Source organism: Scyliorhinus torazame, chromosome 17 (genome assembly GCF_047496885.1).
Source record: "Scyliorhinus torazame isolate Kashiwa2021f chromosome 17, sScyTor2.1, whole genome shotgun sequence".
Lineage (NCBI taxonomy): Eukaryota > Metazoa > Chordata > Chondrichthyes > Carcharhiniformes > Scyliorhinidae > Scyliorhinus > Scyliorhinus torazame.
The window spans coordinates 155,242,639-155,269,756 of NC_092723.1; the positions used below are offsets into that span (position 1 = coordinate 155,242,639).

General features: G+C 46.7%; 1 protein-coding gene across 1 annotated transcript in view; it reads right to left on the reverse strand.

The window, feature by feature from the left end:
- Positions 1 to 27,118, reverse strand: part of anks3 (ankyrin repeat and sterile alpha motif domain containing 3) — a 53,808-nt gene that overhangs the window by 22,071 nt on the left and 4,619 nt on the right. The window contains 9 exon segments of the mRNA XM_072481327.1: positions 1,850 to 1,974; positions 4,318 to 4,485; positions 8,401 to 8,519; positions 9,556 to 9,681; positions 10,498 to 10,668; positions 16,181 to 16,316; positions 18,566 to 18,647; positions 19,362 to 19,483; positions 24,542 to 24,740. Coding sequence (XP_072337428.1) covers positions 1,850 to 1,974; positions 4,318 to 4,485; positions 8,401 to 8,519; positions 9,556 to 9,681; positions 10,498 to 10,668; positions 16,181 to 16,316; positions 18,566 to 18,647; positions 19,362 to 19,483; positions 24,542 to 24,740 — 1,248 coding nt within the window.

Below are 27,118 nucleotides of genomic sequence, written 5' to 3' on the forward strand. Positions count from 1 at the left end.
TCCCACTTATTTAGCCAATCTATATCCTTTTGTAGCCTCCTTATGTCCTCTTCACAATATACTTTCCTACCTATCTTTGCGTCATCAGCAAACTTTGCAACAATACCTTTAGTCCCTTCATCCAAGTCATTTATGTAGATTGTACAAAGTTGAGGCCCCATCCCCAAGGCCTCATTACATCCTGCCAACTAGAAAGAAACCCATTTATGCAAACATTCTGTTTCCTGTGAGCTAGCCAATTTTCTATCAATGCCAATAATTTATGCCCTACACCATGAGCTTTTATTTTCTGCAGTAACCTTTGATGTGGCACCTTATCAAATGTCTTCTGGAAATCTAAGTACAGTACATTCGCAGGTTCTTCTTTATCCACACCACATGTGACACCTTCAAAGAACTCCAATAAATTGGTTAAGTGTGTTTCCCTTTCACAAAACCATGTTGACTCTGCCTGATTGCCTTGAGTTTTTCTAAGTGACCGGCTGTAACATCTAATTATAGCTTTTAAGATTTTCCCTATGACAGATGTTAATCTAAATGGCCTGTAGTTTCCTATGTTCTGTATCCTTCCCTTTTTGAATAAAGAAGTTACATTTGCTATTTTCCAATCTAATGGAACCGTCCATGAATTTAGGGAATTTTGGAAAATTAAAACCAATCCATCAACTATCTCACTAGCCATTATTTTGAGACCACTTCCCTGGTGATTGTGATTTTTCTGTATTCCTCCCTCCCTTCCATTTCCTGATTTACAGCTATTTATCATGAAATTATAGAATGCCTACAGTGCAGAAGGAAGCCATTTGGCCCATCAAGTCTGCACTGACCCTCCGAAAGAGCACCCTACCTATGCCCACGCCCTATCCCCATAACCCAGTGACCCCACCTAACCTTTTGGACATTGAGGGGCAATGTTAGCCTGGCCAATCTACCTCAGCGTCACACCTTTGGACATTGGGAGGAAACTGGAGCGCCCGGAGGAAATCCACACAGACACGGGGAGAATATGCAAATTCCATAGAGACTGTCACCTAGGGTAGGAATCGAACCCGAGTCCCTGGCACTGTGAGGCAGCGATGCTAATCACTGTGTCACCGTGCTGCTCAAAATTTCTGGGATGTTAATAATGATGACATAAAATACCCGTTCAACTAATCCGCTATCTCCCTATTTTCCATTATCAATTTCCCCAGATGGATTTTCTATAGGGCTAATGCTGCACTTTGTTAACTTTAAAAAAAAAATTTAATATCTATATAAGCTTTTACTAACCGTCTTTATTTTTCTATCTTTCTTTCGTACTCTAATTTTTTCTTCCTTATTAATCTTTTTGTCATTTTTGCTGTTCTTTATACTCTGTCCAATCTTCTGTCCTAGCACCCATCTTGTTCTTTTACTTTTAGTTTGATACTTTATTTGTTAACCATGGGTGATGAGTCTTCCCATTGGAATTATTCTTTCTCATTGGGATGTATCTATTCTGTGTATTGTGAAATAGCCCTTTAAATATCAGCCACAGCCTCTTTACTGACATATAGCTTAACCTCAGTTCACTTTCATTCGCCGCACTTTCATGCCCTCATAATTGCTCTATTTTAAGTTTAAAATACTAGTCTTTGATGGACTCTTCTCTCCCTAAGGGTGCATTCACTATGAAGTTAACAATTCATTCTATTTTGTTGCACAATACCAGGTCCACTACAGCCGGCTCGCTGATTGGCTCCAGAATGTGCTGTTCTAAGAAACTATCTCGAAAACATTCTCTGAATTCCTCACTCGCCCAGTAACAACACAGCAGTACCATGTGCCCTACACCTTTGTTCTACCTGTTCATGTAGCACCTACTCACGTAATGCCTACTTCTTTCAGATCAGTTTCTGTCAGAGTGAGGAATATTCGCAAATCCACATCCTGCTCCTCAAGGATGTGCAGATACTTCAAGCAGCCGATCTGCTCCAGAAACTGCGGCAAGTCCTGTAACCAGAGAGAATGTTAACAAAACTCCACAATACCACGGAGGGATGGAAACGATGCAACATAAAGGACAGAAGTGCAGGAGCAGATCAGCCAACTACATGAGCCCATTCCACAGAAAGGATGGAGGAAATAGCTCAGTACTGATCCTCCAGAAGTATGGCCGACTATATTGGTGCTTTAAACATCTCTGCCTTAACAGTAACTATGCAAGACAGTAATAGAAGCCCAGTATCTGTGAGGGAGACTAACAGGATCCCAGTATCTGTGAGGGAGACTAACAGGATCCCAGTATCTGTGAGGGAGACTAACAGGATACCAGTGTCTGTGGAAGAGACTAACAGGATCCTAGTGTTTGTGGGAGAGACTAACAGGATCCCAGTGTCTGTGGGAGAGACTAACAAGATCCCAGTGTCTATGGGAGAGACTAACAGGATCCCAGTGTCTATGGGAGAGACTAACAGGATCCCAGTCTGAGGGAGACACTAACAGGATCCCAGTGTCTGTGGGAGAGACTAACAGGATCCCCGTGTCTGTGGGAGAGACTAACAGGATCCCAGTGTCTGTGGGAGAGGCTAACAGGATCCCAGTGTCCATGGGAGAGGCTAACAGGATCCCAGTGTCCATGGGAGAGACTAACAGGAACCCAGTGTCCGTGGGAGAGACTAACAGGATCCCAGTGTCCGTGGGAGAGACTAACAGGAATCCAGTGTCTGTGGGAGAGACTAACAAGATCCCAGCGTCTGAGGGAGAGACTAACAGGATCCCAGTGTCTGAGGGAGAGACTAACAGGATCCCAGTGTCTGTGGGAGAGACTAACAGGATCCCAGTGTCTGTGGCAGGGAGTCACAGTATCCCAGTGTCTGTGGCAGGGAGTCACAGTATCCCAGTGTCTGTGTAAGAGTCACAGTATCCCAGTGTCTGTGTGTAAGTCACAGCATCCCAGTGTTTGTGTCTAAGTCATAGCAGCCCAGTGTCTGTGACAGGGAGTCACAGTATCCCAGTGTCTGTGACAGCGAGTCACAGTATCCCAGTGTCGGTGTGAGAGTCACAGTATCCAAGTGTCAGCGTGAGAGTCACAGTATCCCAGTGTGTAACAGAGAGTCACAGTATTCCAGTGTCTGTGACAGAGAGTCACAGTATCCCAGTGTCGGCGTGAGAGTCACAGTATCCCAGTGTGTAACAGAGAGTCACAGTATCCCAGTGTCTGTGTGAGAGTCACAGTATCCCAGTGTCTGTGTGAGAGTCACAGTATCCCAGTGTCTGTGTGAGAGTCACAGTATCCCAGTGTCTGTGTGAGAGTCACAGTATCCCAGTGTCTGTGTGAGAGTCACAGTATCCCAGTGTCTGTGTGAGAGTCACAGTATCCCAGTGTCTGTGTGAGAGTCACAGTATCCCAGTGTCTGTGTGAGAGTCACAGTATCCCAGTGTCTGTGTGAGAGTCACAGTATCCCAGTGTCTGTGTGAGAGCCACAGTATCCCAGTGTCTGTGTGAGAGTCACAGTATCCCAGTGTCGGTGTGAGAGTCACAGTATCCCAGTGTCTGTGGCAGAGAGTCACAGTATCCCAGTGTCTGTGGCAGAGAGTCACAGTATCCCAGTGTCTGTGTGAGAGTCACAGTATCCCAGTGTCTGTGTGAGAGTCACAGTATCCCAGTGTCTGTGTGAGAGTCACAGTATCCCAGTGTCTGTGTGAGAGTCACAGTATCCCAGTGTCTGTGTGAGAGTCACAGTATCCCAGTGTCTGTGTGAGAGTCACAGTATCCCAGTGTCTGTGTGAGAGTCACAGTATCCCAGTGTCTGTGTGAGAGTCACAGTATCCCAGTGTCTGTGTGAGAGTCACAGTATCCCAGTGTCTGTGTGAGAGTCACAGTATCCCAGTGTCTGTGTGAGAGTCACAGTATCCCAGTGTCTGTGTGAGAGTCACAGTATCCCAGTGTCTGTGACAGAAAGTCACAGTACCCCAGTGTCTGTGACAGAAAGTCACAGTACCCCAGTGTCTGTGTGAGAGTCACAGTATCCCAGTGTCGGTGTGAGAGTCACAGTATCCCAGTGTCTGTGGCAGAGAGTCACAGTATCCCAATGTCTATGACACAGTATTCCATGATAGAAATGTTACCTGTGATCTTTTTCACACTTGACAATAAACAAATTTTGAGGTGCTAACTGGGGTGATTATGTGAATCATTCTAAACTGATGTGAGTTTACGTTGCTATGAGATAATTATAGAATATGCAGAGTATCAGGTTGAGATTATAGGATATTTCTGACCGCAAAGAGGGAGCTATTGAAAGATAACCCCGCCTACACAACCTAATTACTGTGCTTAGGACTAAACTGTACCTTTGGTCCTTGGTATTTCACCAGCTCCTTATTTGGAATCTGTAGTTGTGGACTGGCAATCGTGCGAATGTCATTGTCTCCTGAAAGCGCACCCTCCATGCTCCTGCCATGGCCTCTGCGAATCCTCAACTGCTTTCTGCTACTGCATTTACTGGATTGATCTGAATCCTTCAAAGAACAAGTGGATGTGATTTAGAGAATACAGGCAGTGCAGCCATTAACACAATACTCAGAAATCATATCCCACACCCGTCACTGAATCCCCCACCATCAACTTCTTGGGGTTACTGTTGACCAGAAACTCAATTGGACCAGCCATATAAATAATGTGGCTACAGTGCCAGTCACAGGCCAGGAATACTGCAGTGAGTAACTTCTCCCGACTCCCCAAAGCCCGTCCACCATGTGTAAGGCACAAATTAGAAGGTGATGATGTAGTGGTATTGTCACTGGACTAGTAATTTAGTGACCCAGACTAATGCTCTGGGGACGACGGTTCAAATACCACCTGTGATGGTAATCATTGATTTGCAGTTAAATGTTCTGTTAATAGATCTTGAGAACCATTTACTTGTTTACAGATAGCTAGCTTTTTAAAAATAAATTTAGGGTACTCAATTATTATTTATTTTTCTAATTATGAGGCAATTTAGTGTGGCCAATCCACCTAACCTGCACATCTTTGGGTTGTGGGTGAAACCCATGCAGACACGGAATGTGTAAACTCCACACATGGCGGCATGTGGCGCAGTGGATAGCACTGGGACTGCGGAGCTGAGGACCTGGGTTTGAATACCGGCTCTGGGTCACTGTCCATATGGAGTTTGCACATTCTCCCCATGTCTGCGTGGGTTTCACCCTCACACCCAAAGATGTGCAGGTTAGGTGGATTGGTCATACTAAATTGCCCCTTAATTGGGAAAAAAAAACAATTGGGTACTCTAAATTTATAAAACAAAAATTCCACACAGTGACTTGGAGCTGGGATCGAACCCATGTCTTCAGCACCATAGGCAGCAGTGCTAACCACTGCACCACCGCGCTGCCCTTACAGATAGCTAGCTAATTGAATATTGTTCTTTCTTAATTCTTAATCCTGGTTCGACCACACTTCATTTTTTCCAATTAAGGGGCAATTTAGTATGGCCAATCCACCTACCCTGCACCTCTTTGGGTTGTGGGAGTGAAACCCACGCAAACACAGGGAGAATATGCAAACTCCACACGGATAGTGACCCAGAGCCGGGATTGAACCTGGGACCTCGGCAACGTGAGGTAGCAGTGCTATCCACCGTGCCACCATGCTGTCTAATGGAGCATTGTTTACATTTGAAGGACCCTGGGGTATAGATACTTTGAGGGTTATTGTGCTTGGTCCTGGCTAAACAAGTCAAGGGACATCTTGTGAGAAGAGATCAAAGAATGCCTTATGCTTTGGGTACAGATGATGCAGTTAATGGGAGGAGCCAGGTTGTCCTGGAACTCTCATCTGAACAGAGGTGTTTCAGTTTGGTCTTGAAAGGTTCTCTCTCCAAAGATTCTGCACAGAGAAAAGCAAGTAGAAACTTGGTTGTTAACTTTATTCATGACAGGTTTAGGAAGTTACGGTTTTCTCTTTTACTTTAGAATTGTTGTAAATGTTAACTGTAAAGCTATTTCTTTGTTGCTAATGTGGTTAATCCTGTGTTTAAATTAAAGTTTGTTTTAACATAAATTATACCTATTGGTCAGTGTTATCACTCCTGGGGTGCTGGAACATTTGCTCAGTTTTATGAATTGCAAATAGTCGGGTTCCCGTCCAGGATCCTAATACACCACAGCAGATGGTAAAATTTGAATTCAATTAAAGGTCTAACGAAGACGATGAAACTATTGTTTATTGTCGAAAAAAACATGTTTCACTAATTTCCTTTAGGGAACAAAATCTACCATCCTTACCTGGTCTGGCTTACATGTGACTCCAGATCCACAGAAATGTAGTTGACTCTGAGATGCCCCAGCAAGCCACATAGTTCAAGGGCAATTAGGGATGGTCAAAAAGCTCTGGCCTAGACAGTGATGCCCATATCCAGTGAATGAATTTTTTAAAAAACTATTCAACCTAGATAAATGTGAAGTGATTCATTTTGGAAGGTCAAATTTGAATGCTGAATACAGGGTTAAAGGCAGGATTCTTGGAAGTGTGGATGAACAGAGGGATCTTGGGGTCCACGTACATACAGCCCTCAAAGTTGCCACCCAGGTTGGTAGGGCTGTTAAGAAGGCATAAAGCTGGTCTTTGCCAGCTTTGACAAAGAGTCCTCGGACTCGAAACATTAGCTCTTTTCTCTCCCTACAGATGCTGCCAGACCTGTTGAGATTTTCCAGCATTTTCTCTTTCGTTTCAGATTCCAGCATCCACATTAATTTGCTTTTATAAGGTGATGAGAGGCTTGGATAGAGTGGATAGCCAGAGACGTTTCCCCAGGGCGGAAATGGCTAGCACTAGGGGACATAATTTCAAGGTGATTGGAGGAAGATATAGGGGAATGTCAGAGGTCAGTTCTTTACACAGAGAGTAGTGGGTGCGTGGAACGCACTGCCAGCGGAGGTGGTGGAGTCAGAGTCATTAGGGACATATAAGTGACTCTTGGACAGGCATATGGACAGCAGTAAATTGAAGGAGTGCAGGTTTGATCTTAGATTAGGATAAGTGGTCAGCACAACATCATGGGCCGAAGGGCCTGTACTGTGCTATACTGTTCTATGTTTGCCTTGAGACCAGGTCCTGCTGCCCTTCACTCGGAAACCAGGTCCCACTGCCCTTCACACGGAAAACAGGTCCCAATGCCCTTCACACGGAAACCAGGTCCCAATGCCCGTCACTCGGAAACCAGGTCCCACTGCTCTTCACTCGGAAACCAGGTCCCACTGCTCTTCACTCGGAAACCAGGTCCCACTGCTCTTCACTTGGAAACCAGGTCCCACTGCCCTTCACTCGGAAACCAGGTCCCACTGCTCTTCACTCGGAAACCAGGTCCCACTGCTCTTCACTCGGAAACCAGGTCCCACTGCCCTTCACTCGGAAACCAGGTCCCACTGCCCTTCACTCGGAAACCAAGTGCCACTGCCCTTCACTCGGAAACCAGGTCCCACTGCCCTTCACTCGGAAACCAGGTCCCACTGCCCTTCACTCGGAAACCAGGTCCCACTGCCCTTCACTCGGAAACCAGGTCCCACTGCCCTTCACTCGGAAACCAAATCCCACTGCCCTTCACTCGGAAACCAAATCCCACTGCCCTTCACTCGGAAACCAGGTCCCACTGCCCTTCACTCGGAAACCAGGTCGCTCTGCCCTTCACTCGGAAACCAGGTCGCTCTGCCCTTCACTCGGAAACCAGGTCGCTCTGCCCTTCACTCGGAAACCAGGTCCCACTGCCCTTCACTCGGAAACCAGGTCCCACTGCCCTTCACTCGGAAACCAGGTCCCACTGCCCTTCACTCGGAAACCAGGTCCCACTGCCCTTCACTCGGAAACCAGGTCCCACTGCCCTTCACTCGGAAACCAGGTCCCACTGCCCTTCACTCGGAAACCAAGTCCCACTGCCCTTCACTCGGAAACCAGGTCCCACTGCCCTTCACTCGGAAACCAGGTCCCACTGCCCTTCACTCGGAAACCAGGTCCCACTGCCCTTCACTCGGAAACCAGGTCCCACTGCCCTTCACTCGGAAACCAGGTCCCACTGCCCTTCACTCGGAAACCAGGTCCCACTGCCCTTCACTCGGAAACCAGGTCCCACTGCCCTTCACTCGGAAACCAGGTCCCACTGCCCTTCACTCGGAAACTAGGTCCCATTGCCCTACATGACAAACAACTTGCCCTAGTAACTCCGGAAGATAATTTTGCATAAGAGATCACAACTATACTTTTGGCCATATCACTTTTCCAACTGCACACCTCTCAGTCCATTCATAGAAAAACTAGAAAGCCTGATTGGGTTTCCAAAGAGCTGTCAGTGGGCAGGATTTAAGCAGGTTCACTTATGCAGATTTAAGGGTATTTTCAATCCATAAATGGCCAGCACCTTTGTGCATCTTTCTCACCTCGTTACTTTCCAGAGATCCCTCACGGCTAACACTGAATGCCTTCACCAGCCCTTCGCTGCTACTGCCGCTGCTCCTGCGAGTGGTCACTGTGTTGGTGATGCAGAATGGATTTTCCTCTATAGTGGAGGAAAACTGTCAATCATTGCCAAGAACACTGTCAAAAGCAAAATACTGCAGATACTGCAAATCTGAAGTATTAACAGAAATGCATCAATGGAGAGAGAAACAAGAGTTAATATTTCAGATCAATGAATGACTGTTCAGTAAAGGCCACAGACGTGAAATATTAACTCTGGTTCTCCCTCCACAGATACTGCCTGACCTGTTGAGTATTTATAGCACTCTATTTTAATATTAGAAAAACCGTCATCAGCGGGAGACATCCAACATATACAACCCAACCACAGGAAAATCTAGCCCAAATACAGAGTCACTTAGTATGTAGACAGAGCAAAACAAACTCACTAGAAATACACAGGCAGTAGCATGAGCAAAAGAGAGGTGGAAAACTGATTAATGGTTCAAGTGCGAAGTCCCAATAAAAGATTTGTAGCTAGGGTGGCACGTGGCAGAGTGGTTAGCACTGCTGCCTACGGCACTGAGGACCCGGGTTCGAATCCCGGCCCTGGGTCACTGTCCGTGTGGAGTTTGCACAGTCTCCCTGTATCTGCGTGGGTTTCACCCCCACAACTCAAAGACGTGCAGGTTAGGTGGATTGGCCACGCTAAATTGTCCCGGAAGTGGAAAAAAAAAATAATTGGATACTCTAAATTTATTTTTAAAAATGAAAGATTTGTAGCCCAAACAATAAGTTGCTGACAGTCATGTTCTCTTGAAGCACACCGTTAAGCCTTTGGGAGGAGAGGTGCACACAGCTCTGTACGAGTGAAGAGTTGTTTCTCACACACACACACATGCTTATGCTCATTTACACGCATGTACACAGTCACGATCATATTTGCTCCAAACGTGCACATATTCACTCACACGCTCACTTACTTATGACTCATGCTCACACTTGCACACGTTTATGCTCATTTGCACATACATTCATGCTTCTGCCCACACACATGTTCACACATGCACACATGACCAGCTGCAAGGAAACAGCCAGCCCCTTGGTTTTGGTGAGACAGCAGCAGTTGCACCTACCCCTGCTGCTGTTGCTCTCTACGTCGTGTTCATTAATCGGGGAGGTGACATCACGGTTCCGGATATCTTCTTCATCTACTTCCTGGCTGTTTTTAAATGTGACGTATCCTTGTGGTGGGAGAGACTCTGAAAAGACAGTGAATATGAGAATGCAGAGAGAAGAAACGGTGAGAATACGATGGGGGAAGTTGAAGACCCCAACTGTGGGTTGATTAATATTAATCTTTATTGGTGTCACAAGTAGGCTGACATTAACAAACACAGGGCTCTTCTCTCAAATGGTGGTTCTCAATTATTTTAGTTCACCCTTTTCAAATGGATTAGTAATCATGCATCCCCCAATGTTGTCCATAAAGAGTGCTTTAATAATGCTTTTAAGAAAGCAAGTATTTACATACAAATATCAGCGAGATGAATGTGCCTGCTTCTCACTGCAGGGTCTGTTTATCTTGGCACAAACTTAGAGAAGGCAGCAACATGGGGAGAACAGAGCACAGAGAAAGCAAGAGGGGAACAGGGAGCGAGCAAGTGTACAAAGGTGATTGCAGCCTGAGGAGAGAGCAGGGGCCCAGGCAGAGAGCATGGTACTTTCACATTATTTCACAGACCCACTGGAAACTCTTCATCCACCCCAGTCTGAGAACCATGCTTTAAAAGGCAATCTATTAGTCTCCCAACACGCGCAAAGTTCACAGGGAATCTTACTCTCTGTCTCTATGCCTCCCGGTCAAATTAGGTCAGCCAAAGGTCAGTGGGTAGCACTTTCTCTCTCACCTCTGAGTCAGGAGTCTATGAGTTCCAGTCTCACTCCAGAGACTTCAGCACAAAATCTAAGTTGATTCTTTTGCTGAGATGTTAAACAAAGCACACTCCCAATCCCACAACCCACCCATTGCACAATCCAGTCTTTCTCCCCCACACAGGTGATGAAACAAGTTATACCATACTGCTGTGGCCATCCCTTCGTTCCACGACCTGTGATGTGGGCTAGTGCCTGTGGCCCATCATGAATACTGGGGCCCTTGTTTCTCCGGGAATGTGGGTGGCGAGTGTGTGGGTGGTGTGGTTGGAACGAGAAGGACTCATCGGAGGAGCTGAAGTCTTCGTCCATTCCTGTAGAGAGATTAAGCAGCTTCACACAAGTTCTTTCATGCTCTGCTCAGCAACCTCTTACTGTGCTGCCCAGCAAACTCACTGGGAGAGTGACTGAACTGCTATCCATCAGCTTGTACCCACTCACCCTCAGGTTCCGAAAGTAAATAAACAGACCTGCTTGTTACTTGATCGACTTTGAGCCATAGTTGCACCAATTCTAGTGTCAGTGTCAATTGGATGCCACTAATCCAGCAACCACTCCCCAGTGTTGCTGATTTCTCTCTATGCCCCACCAGCCCTCCACCTCCAGTTTTATTGTTACTGAGTGATGTGCTCCCTGGAGCATTCCTGACCCAAGAGCATTCCTTACCTCAAATTAGGAGCAGGAGTAGGACATTCAGTCCCTCGAGCCTTCTTCGCCATTTGATAAGATCATGACTAATATGATTGCAGCCTCAACTCCATTTTCTGGCCTCTATCCTCTGACTCCCTTGATAGTCATGAATCATCTAGCTGGGTGGCATGGTGGTGCAGTGGTTAGCACTGCTGCCTACGGTGCTGAGGACCTGGGTTCGATCCCTGTCTGTGTGGAGTTTGCACGGTCTCCCCATGTCTGCATGGGTTTCACCCCCACAGCCCAAAGATGTGCAGGGTTGGCCATGCTAAATTGCTCCTTAATTGGAAAAATAAATAATTGGGTACTCTAAATTAATTTAAAAAAAGATAACCCCTTTTATCACAGGAATCTGTCAAGTGAAACTTCTCTAAACTGCTTTTTATGCAATTATGTTCTTTCTTAAATAAAGAGACCAAAACTATACACAGTACGCTAGATGTGGTCTCACCAATGCCTTCGCAAAACATCGGATGAAGCAAATTATTGCGGATGCTGGAATCTGAAACCAAGAGAAAATGCTGGAAAATCTCAGCAGGTCTGGCAGCATTTGTAGGGAGAGAAAAAAGCTAATGTTTCGAGTCCAGGTGACCCTTTGTCAAAGTTCAAAACATCCCTACTTTTATATTCCATTTCCGTTGCAGTACATGACAATGTTCAGTTTGCCTTCCTAATCATTTGCTGTACTTGCATATTAACTTTTTGTGATTCACGTACCAGGACACCCAGATCTTTCTGTACCTCAAGAGTTCTGCAATCCCTATCAATTTAGATAATATGCTGATTTTCTATTCTTCTTGCCGAAGTGAACAAAGTGCATGGGATTGTGGGTAATGTCTTGAGATGGATAGAACGCTGGTAAGCAGACAGGAAACAAAGAGTTGGAATAAATGGGTCATTTTCCGATTTGCAGGCAGTGACTAGTGGGATACCGCAGGGATCTGTGCTAGGACCCAAACTGTTCATGTTATATATTAATGATTTGGACGACGGAACTAAATGTATTATCTCCAAATTTTCAGATGAAACAAAGTTTGGTGGGAGGGTGAGCTGTGAAGAGGATGTAGAGATGCTTCAGCAGGATTTGGACAGGCTGAGTGAGTGGGGATATGCATGGCAGATGCAGTATAATGTAGATAAATGTGAGGCTTTCCGCTTTGTAGCAAAAATAGGAGGGCAGATTATTATTTGAATGGGTGTACATTTAGAGAGGTGGACACTCAGTGAGACCTTGGTGTCCTTGTGCATCAGTCGCTGAAAGTAAGTGCACAGGTACAGTAGGTTGTAAAGAAGGCAAATGTTATGTTGGCCTTCATAGCGAGAGGATTTGAGTATAGGAATAGGGATGGTTCACTGCACTTGTATAGGGCATTGGTGAGACCACACCTGGAGTATTGTGTGCAGTTTTTGTGTCCTTATCTGAGGAAGGATGTCCTTGCTATGGAGGAAGTGCAGCGAATGTTTACCAGGCTAAATCCAGGGATGGCGGGGCTGTCATATGAGGAGAGACTAAGTCAATTAGAATTATATTCATTGTAGTTTAGAAGAGTGAAAGGGGATCTCATAGAAATGTATAAAATTCTAACAGGATTAGACAGGGTAGATTCAGAAAGAATGTTCTCGATGGTGAGGGAGTCCAGAACTAGGGGTCATAGTTTGAGGATAAGGGGTGAACCCTTTAGGACTGAGGTGAGGAGAAATTTCTTCACCCAGAGAGTGCTAAATCTGTGGAATCACTACCACAGAAAGCAGTTGAAGCCAAAACGTTGTGTAATTTCAAGAAGGAATTAGATATAGCTTTTGGGGCTAACGGGACCAAGGGATGGGGGGGGGGGGGGGCAGGATCAGGGTACTGAACTTGATAATCAGACATGATCAGAATGAATGATGGAGCAGGCCCGAAGGGCTGAATGGCCACCTCCTTATTCTATTTTTTATGTATGTTTCGATGTACGTTTTACATTGTCCCACATTATACTACATCTGCCAAGTTTTCGGCCATTTACTTAATCCTTTGCGGACTACTTATATGCTCTTCACAATTTACTTTCTTACCTATCTTAGCAACCATGCATTTGATCCCTTCATCCAAGACATTGGCATAGATTATAAATAGTTGCGGCCCCATCACTCATCTCTGTGGCACTCTAATCAATTCATCTTGACAACCCGAAAATGACCCATTTATGCCTACTCTGTATTTCCCGTTAGCCGTAAAATCTCCATTTGTGCTAATATATTACTCCCTACACCAGAAGCTCTTATTTGGTTTCGTAACCTTAGCACCTTGTCAAATGTCTTCTGGAAATCCAAGTACACCACATCTACAGGTTCCCCTTTATGCATTGTTACTTCCTCAAAAAACGCTAACAAATTCATCAATTTCCCTTTCACAAAACCATGTTGACTCTGTCTGATTGCATTATGATTTTCTAAGTACCCTGCTTTAACCTCCTTAATAATAGTTTCCAGCATTTTCCCTCTGACAGATGTTAGGCTAAAAGACCTGTAGTTTCCTACTTTCTGTCTCCCTCCTTTCTTTAATCATGGTCGCAATGTAGCACAGTGGTTAGCACTGTAGCTTCTCAACGCCAGGGTCCCAGGTTCGATTCCCTGCTTGGGTCACTGTCTGTGCGGAGTCTGCATGGGTTTCCTCCGGGTGCTACGGTTTCCTCCTACAAGTCCCGAAAGACGTGCTGTTAGGTAATTTGGACATTCTGAATTCTCCCTCTGTGTACCCAAACAGGCGCTGGAATGTGGCTACTCGGGGCTTTTCATAATAACCATTGCAGTGTTAGCGTAAGCCTACTTATGACAATAAATATTATTTTAAAAAATAAAGAAGCTACATTCACTATTTTCCAAACTGACAGGACCTTTCCAGAACTTAGAGAATTTTGTAAAATTAAAACTATTTCAGCAGCCACTTCTTTTAAGACCCAAGGATTAAATCCATCGGGACCTGAGGACTTGTCAGCTTTTAGTTCCAATCATTTTCTCAGTACCCTTTTCCTGGTGATTTCAGATCCACATTCCCTTTCACCTCTTAATTTATGATTATTTCTGGATTGTTATTTGTGTATTCTGCAGTGAAGAAAGACAAAAAATACCTATCACTTCAAATCGTCCACATGTCCTTATTTTCCATTATTAATTCCCGAAACTCACTCTCTCGAGGAACAATGCTCACATAAATTCTTCTTTTCCTATTTAAATATCTGTAGAAGCTCTTATTATTAGTTCTTCTTTTCCTATTTAAATATCTTACAAACTGTTTTTATATTTCCAGTTAGTTTTCTTTCATATTTTAATTTTACCCTCCTCATTATGTTTAAATTCTTTGCTGTTTTTATATTCTGCCCAATCTTGTGACTTGCCGTTAATCTTCACAGAATTGTATGCTATTTCATTCAATTTTATACTATCTTTACGTCCTTAGCCTTGGATGGTGCGCTCTTCCCCAAAAGTCTGCCTTTCTCACTGGAATGTATCTTTGATAAGTGTTATGAACTATCTTCTTAAATATCTACAACTGAATTGCCACTAACATATCCCCTAACCTAATTTCCCAATTCACTTCAGCCAGCACGGTCTTCATATCTTCATAACTGTCCTTATTTAGGTTTTAAACACTAGTCCAGGGTTTCCCAAACTTTGAGCTGCAGAACCTCTAAAGACCTACCAAAAGCATCAGGGAACCCCAAGCATTCTCATAATGCTGGTGCCCCTTTTGTTTTGCCACAAAATAGATGGGAACACAGAAATCAAATGTAATCAAATCTTCTCAAGCTATATCTATGCTGGTAATAATTAAAACATTCTCTGATTTAAAATACCTGAGTCTTATCCTTGTTTTTTTTTATTTAAAAACTAAATAAATTTAGAGTACCCAATTCATTTTTTCCAATTAAGGGGCAATTTATAGCATGGCCTGCACATCTTTTGGGATGTGGGGGCGAAACCCACACAAACACGAGGAGAATGTGCAAATGCCACACGGACAGTGACCCAGAGCCGGAATCGAACCTGGGAACTCGGCGCCATGAGGCAACCGTGTTAACCAGTTGCACCACCATGCTGCCCCTTGGTTATTTTTAATGAGTGGAATGATGACGGAAAGCTGATTCTAATAACGAACACACGCATCCCTCTCTTTCTCACATACGCACGCACGTGTCTCCGTCTCACATTCGCGCGCATGCGTCTCCGTCTCGTATCACCTCGCAGCCACGCGCACACCCCCGCGCACTCCCCCTCGCAGCCACACGCACTCCCCCTCGCAGCCACGCGCATACTAAATACTCACATATCCCAAAGCCCCCACCTCACTTCTTTCCTATGGCCAGATCCCCCCTCCACTTTTCTGAGGCCAGAACCGTCCCGCACTCCTTTCCTGAGGCCCAAACCGTACAGCTCCTCTCCCAAGGCTCAAGCCCCACCAGCTCCTTTTCCGAGGCCTGAATCTCCTCAATGCTTTCCTGTGGCCTTTATCCTACCAGTTCCTTTCCCAAGACTCGAAACTCACAAGTCCTTTTCCCCGAGGCCTGAACCCCATCACTTCCATTCCCGAAGCCCTGCAGCCACTGTCTGTGGCCATATGTAGCCTTTCCTCGCCACCGCCACCCAGCGTCTGACTGATTCATCTCCTGCCTCACCTCGGCCTCATTGTTGGCTGCGGAATGTTCTGCCCAGGATCAGCGAGATGGAATAAATCAAATGGACCAATCAGAGCAAGGCCTTGCGATGCACTGTATGCAGATAGACTGACTAGTCACCAGTTACATGCCAGCCGCAGCTTCGTCGATCCCCTGGGGACCCTTCACAGGTACCTTGGGGTCCGTGAACCCCTGTTTGGGAACCCCTGCACTAGTCTGAGACCCACTCTTCTCTCCTTCAAACTGAATATGAAATTCAATCATGTTATGATCTCCTCCCTACAGTTTTTCTGCCTCCATTCCCACACTGGAATTTCCTGGGAATGTGTGTGAGAACGTCTTAGGCAGGAGCCTATTGCAGGTTATCCAGAACCTACCGCAGTCTTGCTGATGATTGCAGTGTGATGGCTTTTACATATGGAAACAAACCTCGAATGTACATGAAGAGGGAGCAGCCTTGTACGTTGACACCACAACTTACCTGTGTCCCTACGGACAGATTTGGACACCGGGGCTGTGTGCAGGTCGATGAGACTAGCTATCTTCATGTACCCATACATCAGTGCCAGGGAGCGAGCCGTTTCCCCAATTTTATCTTTCACATCAACCTGGACATCCTGCATTCAGAATCGAAAAAATGAGGTAGCTTCATCATTGGAGTTACAGGATTGGCGGCATAGCAGCAATGCTACTGAACCAATAGACCCAGGCTAATGCTCTGGGGTTCAAATCCCAGCATCAGCAAAGTTGTATTTAACCACAATCCATGTAAACTCTCACTCTACCATGTATATTGAGGCAAGGGATCAACTCTGATTCAATGAAGAGTACAGGAGAGCATGTCTGGAGTAACAGCAGGCTTACCTAAAAATGCAATGTCAACCTGATAAACTACTACAAAGGACTACTTGCATGCCAAAGAGTGGAAACTGCATGTGATAAGAGCTAAGCAACCCAACAACAAATGAATCAAATCAAAGCTCTGCAGTCCTACCACATCCAATCGTGAATGATGGTGGACAATTAACAAATAACCGAAGGAGGAGGCACCACAAATATCCTCATCCTCAATGATGGACAAGCACAGCAGATCAGTGCAAAAGACAAGACTGAAGCATTCAGCAATCATCTTCAGCCAGAAGTGGATGATCAATCTTGGCCTCTTGCTGAGGACCCCAGCATCACAGATGCCTGTCTTCAGCTAATTTGATTCACTCCAAGTGATATCAAGGAACGGCTGAAGGCACTGGATACTGCAACGGCTATGGTCCCTGACAATATCATGGTAGTCGTACTGAAGACCTGTCCCATAAACAAGCCATGCCCCTAAACTAGCTTTTTCAGTACTGATACAACACTGGCATCTACTCGGCAATGTGGAAAATTGTCCAGGAATGTCCTGTTCAACAGGGCAAAATCCTACCTGGCCAATTACTGCCCTATCAGTCTACTCTTGATCCTCTGCAAAGTGTGGAAAGTGTCATTGACGGTGTTATCACGTGGCACATTCAGCAATAACCTGGTCATTGATGTTCAGTTTGGGTTTCGCCAAGGCCACTCAGCTCCTGACTTCATTACAGTCTTGGTTCAAACATGAACAAAAACGCTGAACCTAAGGAGTGAGGTGAGATTGACTGTCCTTGACATCAAGGTAGAATCTAACCCAGTATGGCATAAAGGAGCCCTAATTAAACTAAAGTCAATGGTTATCAGGAGGAAAACTCTCCACTAATTGTAGTCATACCTATCACAGAGGCAATTGGCTGAGGTTGCTGGAGGCCTACCAGACCAGCTGCAGAAGGTCACAGCAGGAGTTTCAAGGACTGTCATTTTCAATTGCTCCATCAATGACCTTCCCTCCATCAAAAGGTCAGGCGTGGGGATGTTCTCTGATGACTGCATAATGTTCAGCGCTATTTGCAACCCCTCAGTATTGTTGCAGTCCACGTCCATATGCAGCAAGACCCGGACAACATTCAGGTTTGGGCTGATAAAAGGCAAGTAACATTCGTGCCACATAAGTTACCACTGACCAGAAATTGAACTAGATCAGTCATACAAGTGACTGTAGCTACAAGAGCAGGTCAGGGGCAGGGAGTTCTGCAGTTAGAATTGACCTCCTGTTTCCTCAAAGTGTGTCCACCATCTACAAGACACAATTCAGACATGAGCTGGCACACTCTCCACTTGCCTAGATGAGTGTGATTTCAACAACAATCCTTATTCGAGAAGGATAAAGCAGTCGCATAGTCAATACCTTAAACATTCACTCCTCCAACCATTTATGCCAAGCAGCAGCAGTATGTGCACTGCAGCAACTTGACAAGCCTCCATCCACAGCACCTTACAAACCCGTGACCTCCATCACCTAAAGAACAAGGGCAACAGATGCATGGGAACCACTTGCAAGTCCCCCTCCAGACCTCACACCATCCTGACTTGGAACTATATCATTGTTCCTTCACTGCTGCTAGATCACAATCCTGGAACTCCCTTCCCAGCAACACTGTGGGTGTAACCAGATGAACTGCAGCAGTTCAAGAAGGCAACTCACCACCACTTTCTCAAGGGAAATTAGGGATGGGTATAAATGTTGGCCTTTCCATGAAAGAATTTTAAAAATTCCCGAGCCTTGGCCAGTCCCAGCTGACTCAACTTGAGCCAAGACTGACTGCTGCCTCCCTGCTCTATTGGACTCAGTTGTTCACCATCAATGATGGTGGGCCCTGTTGACCTGCCCCAGTCACAAATCCTGTATGGGGTCAGGACAGTAAACCTATGAAGCAGGGGAAGCATCTGCCATCATGAGATAGTTGAGAGAACTCTTAGTACAGATAGGATAAGATGGGAAGTGAGAGACACTTACATGGTTCAGGAGGTATTGGACTATGATCTCATGACCAGAGGCGGCAGCTTCCATCAGAGGTGTAAATCCAAACACAGGCTCTCTAAAACAGAAGATGGCAGTGTTAGCTCAGTCACTTGACAGAGATGGATTAGCAACATTTTGGGCTACTGGTATTATATAGGAGTGCAATGGGTGGTTGGGGGGGGAAGAAGAGAGAGAGAGAGAGAGAGAGAGAGAGAGAGAGAGAGAGAGAGAGAGAGAGAGAGAGAGAAAGAGAGAGAGAGAGAGAAGAGTGGATGGGTGTGGGGAGTGGGTTGGGGACTGGAGATTAGAGACATTGGGGAAATTATTGGTCTTTCTAAAGTTGAGCAGGTCAAGTAGTGACAGAGATAGTCAAGATCATGGAGGATTATGATTGAGTAAATAGTGAGTGACTGTTTCCATTGTTTGGTGAGATGGTAATGAAAGGCACCATTTTAAGATAATTTTAAAAAGAATTAAAGGGGAATAAAAAGTGTTCACCTCGAGGGTAGGTAGAATGTGGAATTCGCTGTCAAAAACTGTGTTGAATTAGAGTTTAGAAATTCTTTGAAAAGAGAATTAGATAAGTTGCTTCAAAGAGAAAGAATAAAGTATAAAGATTCTAGGGAGCCAGCAGGGGGCAACATTTTGTTACATTCACATTTCATGTTTCAGGTGGCAGATACTGCTACAGCATTTTTAATATTTTATTTGTGTGAGCAGTGAATGCAGTATGGGACATGGACACTCTTAGAGTGAAGGACATGCCAGCCGTATCTGTTCGATGACTTACTTTAGGCTTGCATCAGCCCCATTGTCCAGAAGGAACTTCACCATCTGCTGGTGTCCGGTGCTCGTGCAATGGAACAGTGCAGTCCAGCCTCTGTCATCCGTCAGCTCCAGCTCAGCCCTTCGCTGCATGAATGGAAGAAAAGGCCATTTAGCCTATCAAACCTCTAATGCCTTAACATTCCCAGCGAAGCCTATCCCTTCAGTGTCCTAACCCTCCCATTGAAGCCCCAATTTTTATATCTGGTTCTACTTTTGTAGCTTAGTTTGCAGCAAGATTCTGCAATGATGTTCTAAATTCCCCATTTAATATTTGTATCCTGAACGATGTCCCATTAAGCACCTCCTCTCCTCATAGTAGATTTGGATCTTCTCTAATCTTTCCTTGTAGCTCCTTCCTTTAAACTCGATCGGTCTGTGTATCTTTTTTTTTTTTATTCGTCCAGCATTTATTGCCCTGAGGGCATTTAAGAGTCAACCACATTGCGGTGGACCTGGAGTCACATTCAGGCCAGACATGTAAGGATGGCAGATTTCCTTCACTGAAGGGTTTCCTTCACTGAAGGTTTCCTTCATTAGATGGGTTTTTACGACAATCTGCAATGGTTTCATGGTCACCGTTAGACTTTTAATTCCAGATATTTAATTGAATTCAAATTTTACCACCTGCATGGTGAGATTTGAACCTGGGTTCCCAGAGCATGACTCTGGGTCTCTAGATTACTAGTCCAGTGATAATACCACTAAACCACCACCTCCTCTCCTAATACAAGTACAACTTTGGTGTTGTGGTGACCATTATATATATTTTTTTCTTTTTTAAAAATTTAGAATACCCAATTTTATTTTCGAATTAAGGGGCAATTTAGTATGGCCAATCCACTTACCCTGCACATCTTTTGGGTTGTGGGGGCGAAACCCACGCAAACACGGGGAGAATGTGTAAACTCCACACGGACAGTGCCCCAGAGCTGGGATCGAACCTCTGACCTAGGCGCTGTGAGGCAGCAGGGCTAACACATTGAGCCATCGTGCTGCCCCTGGTGACCATTATATTAAATGAGGGCTGTCCATTGCACTGTAAATTCCCTGCATAACTGCAGTGGAAAAATACACAACTGTTGTGACTTTCTTATCCAAACATCCCAAATCCACCCTAAAATGAGCAAGGTACTGCGGATGCTGAAATCTGAAACAAGAACAGAGAATGCTGTAAAAACGCAGGTCTGGAAGCGTCTATAAGGAGACAAAACAGAGTTAATATTCCGAGACCTTTTGGTTTGTCTACACTGGCTGAACATTCAAAGTAATGAGTCTTATAATCTTTAGCAGTGACAGAGGAGTCCAGAAAGGAGAGTCAAACAAATGGTTTATTACCAAAAGTAAAGTATTTACAAGTAACAAGCCGAGTCCCAGCTGGGACTACTCTGCAGCGTGGCTCCTATCTGGGCCGACCTTTAAGATCCTGAGTTAGCTATCGAGCAGAGGGGTGGAGCTCATCGAGTTGTCCCGTGGGTCTCGTGCGGGATATAACATCCCTCCCCCCACTGAAGTCCGTAGGTCCCTCCGAAGAAGGTAGAACAGGAGGGCAGCTGCATCTCTTCACCTGCAGCTGCACTTCCAGTGTGCCACCACTGGTGACTGATCCCTGGCCAGCTGCCGTTGGAGGTTTTGGATTCCGAGTCGCAGTCTATCGCCTCTCAAATCTCGGTGTCGGGGCCACCAGGGGGACGTGAGGCTGAGGCAGGGACGTGAGGCTGAGGCGGGGCCTGAGCCTCCGGCCTATTAACAGTTCTGCTGGTGCTATGCACATCGTGGCGTGGTCCGTTAGCTGAACAAAATCGTGCCAGTCACAGCTCCACGGATCCAGTGGATCTGTTTCTGCAGACCCCTCTTGATGACCTGCACCGCTCGCTCGGCCAGCCCGTTCGAGGAAGAGTAATATGGGCCCATGCGGATGTGCCGCACCTAGTGGCTGGTTTTCAGAAACCGCTTGAACTTGACGCTGGTGAAGGAGATGCCATTGTCTGTGACCAGCACCTCAGAATCTCTTGGGTGCTGAAGATAGCTTCTCAACCGCAGCCTTCGACAGGGTTGACGACAACGATGGATGTCCAGCCATTTGGAATGGGCGTCAAACATGAGTAGAAACATTGATCCTTCGAAAGAGCCAGCAAAATCAGCGTGTAGGCGCACCCAAGGCCAACCTGGCCATTCCCATGGATGCATCGGGGTGGCTGGTGGGAGTTAATAACAATAATCGCTTAGTGTCACAAGTAGGCTTCAATGAAGTTACTGTGAAAAGCCCCTAGTCGCCACATTCCGGCACCTGTTCGGGGAGGCCGGTACGGGAATTGAACCCGCACTACTGGCCTTGTTCTGCATTACAAGCCAGCTGTTTAGCCCACTGTGCTAAACCAGCCCCTGGTTTACCAGCAACCAGCCCCTGGTAAACCAGCAACCAGTTTCTGCTGTTCCTGGCATGTGGTGCACTGTTGGACGAGTTGTTCGATGAAGCCATCCAGGCCTGGACACGCCACGTAGCTGTGGGCTAGCATCTTCGTTTTCAACAGCCCTGGGTGTCGCTGTATAGATCTAGAAGGATGGCGTCTCTGCCCTGGCATGGGACCATGATGCTAGCCCCCCACAGAAGGATCCAGTCTTCCACACTGAGCTCCTGCCTTTTGGCTTCAAAGGCAAGTCATTCTTTGGGCAGTTTCCCTTGCTGACCCCGGTGTAAGATGATATGGCATACTTTCGCCAATGTGGAGTCTTCATAGAATTTACACTTCAGAAGGAGGTCATTTGGCCCACCGAGTCCTCGCCAACCCTTGGAAAGAGCACCCTACTTAAGCCCACACCTCCGCCCCATCCCCGAAACCCAGTAACCCCACCTAACCTTTTTTGGGCACCAAGGGCAATTTAGCATGGCCAATCCACCTAACCTGCACATCATTGGACTGTGAGAGGAAACCGGAGCACCTGGAAGAAACCCACGGAGAGAATGTGTAGATCCCGCATGGACAGTGACCCAAGCCGGGAATCGAACCTGGGCTCTGAAGCTGTGAAGCAACGGTGCTAATCACTGTGCTACCATGCGTCCAGTTGCGTATCCAAATGGTTATGACCGACAAGGTGTCTATAAAGTGAAGTGTCAAAACAGTTTTGTCGGGGGTAGCATGGTGGCGCAGTGGGTTAGCCCTGCTGCCTCACGACGCCGAGGTCCCAGGTTCAATCCCGGCTCTGGGTCACTGTCTGTGTGGAGTTTGCACATTCTCTCCGTGTTTGCGTGGGTTTCGCCCCCACAACCCAAAGATGTGCAAGGTAGGTGGATTGAACACGCTAAATTGCCCCTTAATTGGAAAAAAATTAATTGGGTACACTAAAATTAAAAAAAAAAATTTTTTTTTTTTTAAAACAGCTTTCTCAGCCATTCGCATTGTCCTCTTTAAAAAGCCCTAGCAATGGCTTGTAGTCCGTCACAATGGCAAATTGACACCCATACACGTACTGATAAAATTTCTTCAACGCGAATACAATGGCCAGCACTTCCTTTTCTATCTGGGCATAATTGCGCTCCGCAGCGGCCAATGTCCTTGACACAAATGCTGTTGGCCTTTGTCTTCCATCAACCAATGGGTGGGGCAATACTGCTCCGATTCTGTAAGGGGAGGCGTTGCACGTCGGTTACCAGGGCCTTTGTCATGCCCGCTATGGCTAGGAGTTGGCCTGTATAGGTCGCTAGCCTCGCCTCGGTGTCCCACAAACTCAACTGTTGAACTCCAGTCCTGATTCTCTCAAAAGTCTGTGTTCAACTCCATCTTTAATGGGTAGCTGTTCACCTGGACGGTAATCCTGTCGGGAGCAACTCGTGGCACGGCAATACATTCAATCGCACATTCCTCGTCATCAGGTTGTTCTAAGTGGAGGGTCCAGGCTCTGGGCTGGTGTCTCCTTCGGGTTTACAGGCTGACCCGAAGTTTCCTCTCCCTATGATTTCACCGGCCACAAGTGCCACACCGCCATGTATCGTGCTCTATCAATTCCAATGGGCCTGGTCCCGGCGATGTTTGGGCCAGGGCGGGGTCCTGGAGGTCCCAGTCCTAAGGGGCATTATGCGCTGGAATGGGGAGCACCTAAGCTGTTTACTTCCATCCTTGACATCCCCTGGAGTTCCCGGACTCTCTTCACCGCACTCTCCCGTGAGAAGGATATCTCAACAGCCTTTTTTAGGTTCAGCCAGAAATTTCCATTGGGTCGCCATATTATTTACTCGCATGCATGGCAGTCCCATAGCATCTTGGGTAGGGATGACCCATAGTAGCAAAACTCTGACAATTTGCGCAATTAGTCCAAAAGCTCAGTAACTGACTCCCCTGGGGTCCACTCGGACATATTAAATCAGTACCTCTGTACGATAACTGACAGTTTGGGGTCATAATCATTTGCCATGAATGCCACTAGCTCTTTAAACATCTTGGATTCCGGGGGCTGCAGGGTACATCAGGCTCTTTATGATGCTGAAAGTGGAGGCCCCACAAGCGGTCAGAAGAATCACCGTCTGGTGATCATCCCCAACGATGGCATTCGACTTTTAAAAAACGTATATGTTCCACATACTGGTCCAGTTCTCTACACCCGCATTGAATGCAGAGAGTATGCCAAAGAGTGACATTTTCAAAATGGTAGAAACCTTATTCCTTTGTGAAGAGAGGTGGCTGTGCTCCAAATGGTTAGCAGCACCAACTGTAGTTCCGATTTATCCTCATAGCCAATTTAGTAGTCACAGAGGAGTCCGGAAAGGAGAGTCAAATGAATTGTTTATTACCTAAAGTAAAGTATTTACAAGTAACAGTCCCAGTTGAGACTACTTTGCAGCGCAGCTCATACCTTTTAAGGTCCTGAGTTAACTATTCTGCTGATGGGCTTCCACCCCTCAGTGGGGAGCTAATACTCCACGAGGCTCACAGGGAGATTAATCGGGTCTTCCCCGTGGGTCTCATGGGGGTTATAATATAATCCTAGTTCCTTTTTATGCCTCTGCACTAATTCAATCCCATTCATTGCATTCTCAGGATGTTCTGTTGCCTTGAGTGCACTACATTATCTCCATCAACTTCTGTAACCTAACTTATAACTCTGACATGCACCAGGACACATGGCACAATTGCTGCACAAACTGACCTGAAGCAGGAAATAGGCGATACTCTCATTGCCACAGCTGGCTGCCAGCATCAGCGCACTCTGCCCTCTCTCTGTCGTCGTGTTGACTTCTACTCCTGCCTCCAGCAAGAGGTCGACGATGGTATCATGGCCGATATATGATGCGTACATCAGAGGGGTCCAGCCTCCCCGGTTCTTCTGATTCGGGTTTACCTTTCCTCTAAACATGACAAACAATGAATCATTCCGTGCTCACAGCAGATCTCCCAAACACTGACCCAGACACACATCTGTACACTGACAGACCCACAGACTGCTTGACCCAAACAAAGACACAGACCCCCACACACACTGAACCAAATCCACTCTCACACCTTCACAACGCACACACTAACCCAGCTTCACAGACACACAGTGACTTACGCCTACATATTGGGCCAGTCTGTGTCATAGTTACTCAGCCCAGGTGTACCCTCAATGCTGGTATCAAATTCAAAGATAATAAAGTACAGTCTATCCCGTTTAACAATGGTTTTCTCTTTCTGAAAGGCACTAAATAGGGATTCCTGGTGTCATGATATTCAAACACACACATCATGATGGACACACTAACAGGCAAATCAGAGTACACAACACCACAACCAATCACAGACAAGAACACCAACCACATAAAAAGCACGAGCACGACACCTGGAGGTCAGTAGGTCTGGGGAGAAGGAAGCATGAAAGAGCTGTTGAAACACCACAAGCAGGGAGCCCCCCACGTGCAGAGTGCAAAGACCAAGTTGTAAATAGCAAGTTTAAATAAACAAGTGTTGTACCATATGCAACTGTGTTGGCTCTTCTGTGTGTTAGAACACCCAACACCACATGGTACAGGAGTGGATCGATACCTGCCTACCAACCTGCCATTCTGGACATGGACCACACCGGCAAACCGCAGCCGATGCAAGTCACGGGGAACCTAGGCACCAACTGGAAGCTCTACAGGCAGCGATTTGACCTGTACATCCGTGCCACCGAAAAACAGAATGTCTCGGATGATTCGAAGATTGCAATGCTCCTCTTCTACGCAGGCCCCCACCCAAATGATGTCTTTAATTCACTGGTGTTCGAGGAAGGCGAAAACCAGGCCAAATATGACACGGTCATCCTCAAAATGGACCAGCACTTTCAAACTGAAGTAAACGAAACTTTCGAAAGATACATCTTTCAGCAACGCCTGCAAGGTAAGGAGGAGCTTTTTCAACCCTTTTTGACGCACCTCCGGATTCTAGCGCAGTCCTGCGGTTACGGCACCACCACAGAGTCCATGATCAGGGACCAGATTGTTTTTGGCGTTGCCTCCAGTGGCCTACGCCAGCAGCTTCTTAAAATAAAGAGCCTCACCTTAGCGTCTGCTGTGGAAGCCTGTGTCCTCCATGAAAATGCGACCTGCCGTTTTGCCCGATTTCAGGCGTCCGAGTTGGCACGGAGGGGGTCCCCAGCCGTCGAATCGGCAAGCCAGGCCGCCCACGACGTTGAACGCATCCAGGCCGTCGATTTCTTCCCGCCCCACGGCCCGGACGACAGCGGCCGCTTCCCGCGCTTTTCGCGGTCTCCCGCGCAGGTGCGCGCCAAGAATAACGGCCACAACGAGGGACGCACTGCGCAGGCGCGCCCACCGCAAGATCGCACTGCGCATGCGCAGTGGCGCAACGAACGCCGTGACGTCATGACGTGCAGCAAGTGTGGAGGTCTACACTTAAAAGGGCAATGTCCTGCAAAATACCAACAGTGCAACAGATGTGCCATGATAGGCCACTACGCAGCCCGCTGTCGTGCGGCTCAACCCATGGATCCGGCGCATCCTCGACAACCTCGCACACGAGTCAGGACCGTCCAGCCCACGCATCAAGACTTCCAGTTAAGTGATGCAGATGACCAGGATGACTTCAGAGTTGCCGTCATTGATGTCAACAAGGTCAATGCCATCAATCCAGACGATGAGTGGTGTGCCACCCTGACGGTCAACCGATCGCGCGTCGCCTTCCGTCTGGACACCGGCGCATCCGCCAACCTGATTGCTTACTCTGCAGTCCAGGCCATGAAGGTCAAACCACTCATCACACCATCCCGGCTTAAGATGGTTGACTATAACGGGAACGTTATCCCGTCCGTAGGATCTTGCCAGCTACAGGTGACTCACAAGAGGTACACGGCCACACTCCCCTTCGAAGTTGTGGGCTCATCAAAGGACTCGTTACTGGGCGCACAAGCGTGTAAGGTCCTTCACCTGGTACAGCGCATCATGTCTCTCTCTCCAGATGAGATATCCGACTTCCCGGATGCTGAGTTCCACGCGAATCTCCATTCCCTCCTCGCTCACAACCAGGAGGTTTTTGAAGGCATGGGGACATTGCCACACACGTACAAGATTCGACTCAGACCGGACGCCATCCCTGTCGTTCACGCACCTCGCAGGGTTCCTGCGCCTCTCAAAGACCGCCTCAAGGCACAACTGCAGATTCTTCAGGACCAAGGGGTCCTATCCAAGGTCACGGAGCCCACGCCATGGGTCAGCTCCATGGTCTGTGTAAAGAAGCCCTCTGGCGAGCT